This window comes from Pteropus medius, unplaced genomic scaffold, assembly GCF_902729225.1.
Source record: "Pteropus medius unplaced genomic scaffold, Ma_sr-lr_union100, whole genome shotgun sequence".
Classification (NCBI taxonomy): domain Eukaryota; kingdom Metazoa; phylum Chordata; class Mammalia; order Chiroptera; family Pteropodidae; genus Pteropus; species Pteropus medius.
In genome coordinates this window covers 12,524,306-12,532,634 of record NW_024340699.1, presented here as the reverse complement: position 1 = coordinate 12,532,634, position 8,329 = coordinate 12,524,306, and the positions used below count along the sequence as shown (strand labels likewise).

Below are 8,329 nucleotides of genomic sequence, written 5' to 3'. Positions count from 1 at the left end.
GTGCGGAGGAGGGGTGGATAGGAATGGGGGCAGCTTGGCTGACCAATGGGAGTGTCCCATGGCATGGGCCATTGCTGCCCAATGGCTCCAAGTGGTTTTAGGGGGGCCTGGGCAGACCCTTGTCTGGGCAAGCTGGGCCCAGACTGGCAGTGGGGCCCCAGGACCTAAGTGGAGGGCAGGGAACAAGGAGCTGCCCTACCCCAGGCCCCTCCACAAATGAGTTAAAGTCCAGAGAGGATCCATGTGGAGGGACTGGCTTGGCAGGGGCTGCGCCTTTTAAGGGAGGGGCCGAAGGAGGGGTGTTCCTGGGCTGGGTGTCATCACGGGGAGGGAAGAAGGAGACCCCAGCCTCCTGCCCAGAATACAGGCTGGCTTACCCTGGCTCCCTTCCTCAGAGCCAGGCCGTTCAATGCCCCTGCCCTGACCTCGAGGCCCCCTGGGGGTCAGGTGCCAAAGGTCAGCATGCTGGGCAGGGCTGGAATGTGTCATTACTTTGGCTGGCTGTGGACAGTGGTCCTCCTGGCAGTGGGGCGCATGAAGGAATGTATGGGGGTTCCCACACTAGCATAGGCCTTAGGCTTCTCAAAGAGGCTCTAGTGCTTCCTACAGTGGGTTCAGTGCCCCCGCTGGGAAAGGCTGTCTTCCCTTTTCCAAGCGTCTTGGGAGCGAGGTGGGGGCCGGATACCTTGGGATTTGGGGGGTGGGGGGGTGAAGGATCGCTAAGGGGCAGGAGCCCCCGGCCAGAGAAGGGGGCAGAGGCCAACCGAGGTTTTCTCCTTCAGAACTGAGACTTAACTGAATAAAAAGAAAAGAAAGACCCCCCCTCCCCAAAAAAAGTAATGAGTGAGGTGGGGACAGGGCGTGAGGGCTGGTTACTTCTTGAACATGTCCTGCAGCGGCCCAGGCAGGTACTTGAGCACCGTGTCCAGGATGCTCTCCTCCTCCTCTTCCTCCTCGTCCCCGCAGCCCGCAGGGATGGCCTTCTTGGGCCTTGTCAGGCTGCCCTCGCAGGGCTGCTCCAAGGCTGCCTTCTCCTCCGCCTCCTTCTCCTCCTTCTTCTTCAGACCATACTGGGGAGGGGGAGGGCGGAGAGGGGCGTGAGCAGGGCAAGGAGAGAGCAGGCCTCCCGAGACCCGCCCTTTACAGCGGACTGGAGGCAGCTGCAGACACCTCCAGCCAGCCTCCATCCTCTCAGCTACAAAATGGGGACAAGGACGCCCTGTAGCACTGTGCCTGTCTTCAGAGATGGTACATGGGGTTTTCTTCACAATTAATACGTGCTCAAAATAGCGTATCTTTTGAAGTCACCAAGATCTGAAAAACGGAAGTTCTCATGTGTGTTTGGACCCAAACTTTCGTGACAAAACTTGACTTCATGTGATGAAAGCCTACTTATAGCCTTGATTTACCGCAGCGGTGTGACCAGACACGTATCGAGCTGTTTGGCATAGGGTGGCGGTTTGCAGGCGCACTGGGAGTGACACACAATAGTGACAGGTGCCCAGGGCACTATGGTATTTTTCTGGATTCCAAGCACGTTTGGCCCCCGGGGTTCTGGGTAGGACACTGCAGACCACAGCAGCCAACGCTCCGGGGCGCTCCCTGCGCGCGATCAGTATCTTACGTAATCCACGTAGATTCTGGAGGGAGGCGCCCCTGGACACCCATTTTTCTGACGAGAAGCGCGAGGCTCGGAGGGAGCTAGGCCAAAGGGCAGAGCGGGATTCGGGGGAGCCCGGGGCGGGGGTTCGGGGGCCTGCTGCGCTCGGGGAGGGGGGCGGCACGCGGGCGCGCTGACCTTGTCTCGGATCTGCTGCCGGACCTTCTCGCGCTCCGCCTCCATGCGCGCGTGCTTGGCCTTGCGCTCCTCCTCCTGCTGCCGCAGCGCCTCCTGCCGTTCCTCCTCCTTCTTCTGCGCATCCGGGTCCTTCTCCTCCTCTCCCCCCAGCATCTTCCCCATGTCCTTGGTGGCCCCTGCAGGGGAGGGTTTGGGAGGGAGAAGGCGGGGTCAGGGGTCCAGGGCTGGGGATAGAGGGGCTTGGTGCGCTGAGGCCCTGTCCCACCTGGGGCGGGACCCCGGCCTCACCTCCGAGGGCCTGCTTCATGACGAAGTCCATGCCTGCAGCTCTGGTTAGTGCTCACCGGCCCGCAGCTGAATTTGCATGCAGTGCTCCCGGGAGGCCTGGCTCTGGAAAGGTGCCAACCTGCAGAAGAGGAGTTAGGGGTCAGATGGAAGAGACCTCTGCAGCCGCAGGGCGCACGTGGCCTTATTCTGGTTCAGGCACTGGACGCCATTAGTCTGAGGCCAGACCCAGGGCTCTGGTCCTGAGGGGGAGAGGGGAAGGCCTATTTCTTGAGCACCTGCTATGTGCTGGGCACACGTGTGCCGCCAGGTGGCTTCCGATCCCAGTTTTAAAACCATCTTGACTATCGCCTGAATTCGATTGAAGTCAGAAGTCTTGGAAAGAGCCGGTGACTGGAATTCAGGCAGAGCAGGGTTCTAATGCCGCTCTCATTCCTTATTTGCCATGTGACTTTCATGCAAGTTACCGAACTTCCTCGAGCCCCTTTCCTCCTCTCTAAGGTAGACGTGGCAGTGCCAACTTTCCCAGAGTTCCCGTGGAGACTGGAGAGAATTCCAGCCTGGGCCGCTGGACCGGCCCCTGGATGGAATGAGCGTGTGCCCAGGGCCCCGGGCGATCAGGGGCGGGTGGAGAAATGAGAACAGCTAGCTTGGATGAAAACATCCAGACCTCTGAAATTAGACAAATGGAGAACTAAATTATTTTTCTTGCCGCATACATGTACTATCGATTTTTATTTTGAATTACGCAGGGGAGTTAGAGACACGGTAATAATCTTCTTGGAGCACGGGCCTTGTAAGTGCCCAGTTTATGTTAGTCCTCTTTCTCCTCTCCTTAAATCACTGACTTTCAGTTTTTATTATTATTTTTTTATTGTTATTATTTAGCCTCAGAAGATTTTCTTCAAATAAAATCTTAATGGGAATCTCAATACGTTAAGTCTGGAAAAGCGGAATGGTTGCAGGGGGGTGGTGGGGGCGGAGCGCCTGGAGCCTCCCTTTGCCCTTGGCCTCCTTCTTACCCTGTTTCCCCCACATCCCTGACAATTCGAACCCTGATGCTCCAACTCCGAGATTTCCTTGTTATTGTAGTCATTCGGTTTCACTGGTTCGTTCATAGGCGGAGCCACCACAAATCCCCTCCTGGGTGTGGATGGGACATCTCTGAGCTGTCCAAAGTGTGCCGTGGCTTGATGGTCAGCTGAGGCCAGATCGACTCCCCAAAGCCTTTCATCCCACACAGCCTTGGGGTCTTCGTAATTTGCTAGGAGGAAATAGGGGTCCTGGGAAACGGTGGCAGACAAGCCAGGCCGGATATTGCAAGCAGGCTGAGTTCAAGGTCACTGGCTGTTTGTTGACGATGGCTTTTCTTTATTTCTTTCAAAATGAGAAAACGTATCAGCAAACTGTGATCCTTCCATAATGGGGCCTGACAGTTTTTTTTGAGGCTATCTACATGATCAGACCCTCTGATAAGTTGTTTTGAGGCGAGAAAGTCATAATGGAGTAGAAAAAAAGTCCCCACAGGCTTTGGCATGAGACAAGCCTGCTCGGAGATCCTGGCTCCAGGACTCACTGGCCCCCTGGGAAAGCTTCCGTTTGTTCCCTACGAAGCGGGAGCGTATTAAGTCTACCCTTCTACTGACGTTTGAAGGAAAGATAGCGCTCAGGCGCTTGGTGTGTAGCAGGAGCTTATTAACGTTAGCCTGTCGCTGACTGCACTTTGATGAGAACACGCCCAAACTGAGTGGCATTTCCAGGAAATGCAGGAGAACCCACCCTGACCTAGAATTCTGTGTTTGAAGGCTGCTGTGCTCAATCAAGATGTTTTCATTTGATTCAAAACATTGTAAAGAGACTGCATTTCTAAGAACAGGAAAAGAACAATTTAAACATCGAATGTTTTCAGGAACTATTGGGTTCCTCCTCTGTGTTTACATGCAGCTCCAGGAACTGCCAGGTGGTGGTGGAGGACGCAGGACTCTAATTTGAGATGTTTCAAATTGGTCGACAGGGCACCTGGGTTTTAGTTCCAGACTCATCCCTGACTCGCTGCTCTGGCAAGTCTCTCCCGGACTAGCCATCCTTCTGCGTTCTTTCGCCGCTGCTTCTGGAGGGGCGGTTCTGTGGCATCTGAACTCCTGGCCACCCCACCGTGTCCTCACACCTGTCTGTGACTCTGTTCTGTCCTCTCTCCCATCTCCTCCTGCTCTCTCTCCTACCCCCACCCCCCGCCCCGTTTCCCAGCATCCCCTTTACCTCTCTCTTTCTCTCCTTTGCCGACTCCTCTTCTTTCTCTCATCTCTTCAGTGATCGTGTTCCCAGGACCCTGACCTCAGCCCCTGCCTCTTTCTCCTCTCTAACCTTTCCCTGGGGGGAAAAGCATCCTTTCTAGGGGCTTTAATGACTGACCCCCCGATGACACTTAGACATTTTACCTGCGCTCCAGACCCCTGTATTCCTTCATCTAACAAATATTTATTGAGCCCCTGCTATATCAGGCAGTATGTTAGGCATTGGGGGTGTGACAGTGAACAAGATAAAGTCCTGCTCTCGTGCCGATTACGTTCTGAGTGTGTATGCAGTGCGACTGTGCGTGTGCGTGCACGTGCATGTGCTGGGAAATAGGCAATAAGCAACTCAGAAATACACTTGCCTTGCCTTTTGCACACCTGCCCCTGGATGTCCCACAGGCACTCCTCAACCTCAACATGCCGTCCCTTTGTCATCAAACTGCCTCCTTCTCCAGACGCCTCTGCTTCCATGCAGTCCTCCAGCAAACACCGATCATCACCCTCAAAACCCCAATACACAAGGTGTATCTGCTCAAGGGCTGAGTCTCCATGATGCTTCTGTTCCTGTCACTCTAGGTGGCTCTGACTCCGGGCCTGCTGGGAGTATTTAGTCAGGCTTCTTGGGTCCACCCCAGAGTCCTGCTGCCCACTGTCATCAGCATGGCCCTCAGCTGCTAAGCAATTTCTTGTTTGCCCTGTCAAGAACCCCCTAACCAGGTTCTCAAGGCCCAGCGTACTCCTGCCCCATGCCCCTCAGCAGGGGACTTTCCTCCCACTTCCTGTGGTGTAGCGGAGGGTCCTGGAGCCCTGGGGTCTGGCAGATCTGACTCGGATCCTCAGTCTGCTGCTTTTTAGCTGTGTGGTAGCGAGTAATCGACTTAACCGCTCTGGGCCTCAGCTGTCTTTACCAAGTGAAGATTACAAAAACACTTTGAAGGGCTAGGAATCATCTATGGAATGTGTTTGGCACATGATGGGGGCTCAGTAACTGGTCGCTATCATCATTATCAAAATTATTAATGTCAGCAAGTGTAAGCTCCCGTGACCTCCCCACCTCTTGGGTTCGTGCCCAGCCCGGGGGAAGAGGACCCTCCTCCCGGCCGAAGCCCATCCATCTGCCTTCCCCGCAGGCCCTCTCCTTCACCCGCCCCTTCATCCATTCATCGCTCCGCCTTCCTCACATCTTCAGCCTCTTTTCCGTAGGTCTCTTTTCTCCCCCTCCGGCTCCAGCCGCTGCCCTGAACCCCACCTTTCCCTTAATCTCTGCCCTCTAACTTCCTGGCGGAGGAATCTCCGCTCGGAGTCTCCACTTCATCTCCCAGTTGAGTCCTACGGCTCAGGGAGATCAGAGATTCGCTGCCTCTGCACTGCCCCCCAAACTGCCCTGGTCAGAGCTGCCAGAGGCCTCCTAAACGTCAGACCCAGGAGCGTCTTCACAGCCCTTCTCATCCTGCATCCCTCAGTGGCATCAGGTGCCCATGATGGCCCTGGACCCCACCCCTACCCCACGTTTCCCTGCCATGTTCTCGAGCCTCCCGAATTTCATGACAACACTCTTGTGGTCTTCATCCTACTCGGATGGGTCCTTCACGGCTCTTTTCCTTTAAAATGTTGCTGTTCCTTAAGCGATCTCTCCTCCTCCTCCTCCTCCACTGCTTTCCCTCCCCACTGTCTCTTTCTTTGAATCTCACCTGCCTGTATTGGTTTATGCATTATTTGTACAGATCTCTCACTCACTGCAATATATATATATACCATATATACTCTCTCTCTCTGTCTCTCTGTCTCTCTCTCCTCTCTGTCTTCTCTCCCCCTCCATCCCTTCTGCACTCTTTCCCTCTCCCTCCTCCCTCTTTCCTCTCTCTCTCCTCCTCCTCCTCCTCCTCCTCTGTCTGTCCCTCTACCCGCTTCCCCAAACCCTCACATTTAACTCTCTGCTGGATGGTGTCACACGGATAATCTCAATGCAGCCTGTCCCAGGAGCGGTCTCCTCCTTGCCTCCCTCACCCAACCATCTCTCCCTCCAGCACGCCTTATTCCAGTTGCCTCAGCCGAAGATTCCAGTCAGTGAATTCTTCACTCGCTCACTCACACTACAAATATTCTTTGAGCATCTGCTCTCTGCCAGGCATCGTTCTGGGTGCCGAGGCCGTGGCAGAGCACAAGGAAGTCCCAGCGTTTGCTCTCACAGGATGCAGTTGGCTGGGGAGGCAGACATTGGACAAAGGCCACACAAAAAATTGGTGCATTACAGTCGGAATGGGGTGCTGAGGGAGAAGTCCAGAAACTGTAGCTTCACGATGCTGTGTGCACACTCTGCTTTCCTATGGCTGCTAACACCTTGCCTCAGGGCCTCAAGGTCCTGGATTGGTGTACAACCTTAAGCTCTTCCCCCTCCCCCCAGCTCTCATCCATCCTCCACATGGCCGACGATTAATCTTCCTAAAGGGCAGACCCGCTCATGCAAACACACCCCGAAACGGCTCCACATGGCCTTGTTCAACCGACCACAGTCCTTGTGCTGACCTTCAAGTCCTGCACGGTCTAGCACCTGCCCGCCTTGCCATTCATTTTCCACATCCCGTGCCTGGCTCTGCCTCGGCCATACCCCAACACATATTCTTTCCAAACCCCTGGCCATTTGTTCGTGCTGTTTCCACAGCCTCGAAACCTCTTAACCTCATCTCTGCCAGTTCAGATCCTGGCTCCACTACTTACTAAGTGACCTTGAGCAAGTGACTTAATCTTTCTCATCTGTAAAATGGAGACAGTAACACCTGTGCCCAAGGCATCTTGCCAGCACTAAATGAGATAATGCAGATAAAAGGCTCAGCTCAGTGTTTGGCGCATAGTAGGCGCTCAGTTCATATTAGCTGCCATCATCGTCATAATTCTCAGCCACAGCAGGAGCAGCATTAATTTTCAAAGATCTTTCTCAATTGTCACCCCCTCCGTGAAGTCTCCTTGATGAAATGTGATGGTGTCTTCCTCTTCTGAGACCTGTGGTACTTTCTAGGGCAGCGTTGCCCACCTCCAGCTCATGCTGTCTGTCCAGCTGTGCTCCTTTCTCTCCTCGGTCCCTCTGAGCTCCTCCTAGGGCAAGGCCTGCATCTTGTTCGTTTGTACTAACCCAGAGTCCCCAAGATCTCCTGGTTCATGGTGGAGCCTCGGGATGTATTAGCTGGATCGGATTTAATGTTGTGTGTCAGCGAGTATGTGAGAACGTACGTGTTTGAAGTATGGTCCTGCATTCTAACTCTGAACTTAGGCATTGTGTGAGTCTGCGTGAGCGGGTGTGCGGGCGGTGTGTAGAGATTTTGCCATATGCCTGTAGGAGTGCTGAGGTCCAGCCCGTAGCTTGCAGCTGAGGATTTCGGCTAGACCGCCAGGAGGCGCTATTTCGCAGTTCTACGGGGAGCTTTGGTTTACGGTGGTGGTGGTGGTGGGGATGCTGGGCTGGGGGAGGGGAGAGAGAAAGGTGGGGGTGGGGTGGGGAGGAGAGCTACTGCTGCAGCCCTAGGTTTCTCTGCCTTCAGCAGCCCGGGAACCCCAGACATGTCTTCAGCTTCCCCTCCCTGACTCCCTCCTGGCCGTCCCAACCCGGGGGCAGCACAGCACCGCCTTAGGCTCTGCCCTCTCAGCCTCTGGCCAGTTTCAGAACTGAGCCCCTGGCATCTGACACGCAGACTCGGGCACCTGCGGTGTTTGTCCTTGTGGCTGTTTTTCTGGTTTATTTATTTATTTATTTATTTATTTTTTTATGGCTTAAGGCCAGGCTATATTCACCACAACTCGGTTCAACACTCATTTGCTTTTTCCATGCGACCCTATGCTGATGGCGATGGCAGAGACAGGGCATGTCCCCATACCCCCACCCCACACCCCTGGAAGGGAGCAGCACCGGGGGTGCGGAAGGGGCATTGGGGAATGGAAGGGGGTAGGGAACCAGCTC

General features: G+C 54.7%; 1 protein-coding gene across 2 annotated transcripts in view; it reads right to left on the bottom strand.

Moving 5' to 3' along the window:
* Positions 1-677: 677 nt before the first annotated feature.
* CPLX2 (complexin 2) overlaps positions 678-8,329 on the bottom strand; it is a 68,266-nt gene continuing 60,614 nt past the window's right edge. Inside the window, exons 3-5 of one of the 2 annotated variants that reach the window (XM_039878316.1) lie at positions 2,087-2,204; positions 1,799-1,974; positions 678-1,070 (exon numbers count right to left, since the gene is read on the bottom strand). In XM_039878316.1, the coding sequence (XP_039734250.1) occupies positions 873-1,070; positions 1,799-1,974; positions 2,087-2,117 (405 nt within the window). In that variant the 5' untranslated portion in view covers positions 2,118-2,204 and the 3' untranslated portion in view covers positions 678-872. The remainder of the gene's footprint in view (positions 1,071-1,798; positions 1,975-2,086; positions 2,205-8,329) is intronic. The other variant, XM_039878317.1, reaches the window with a different exon arrangement.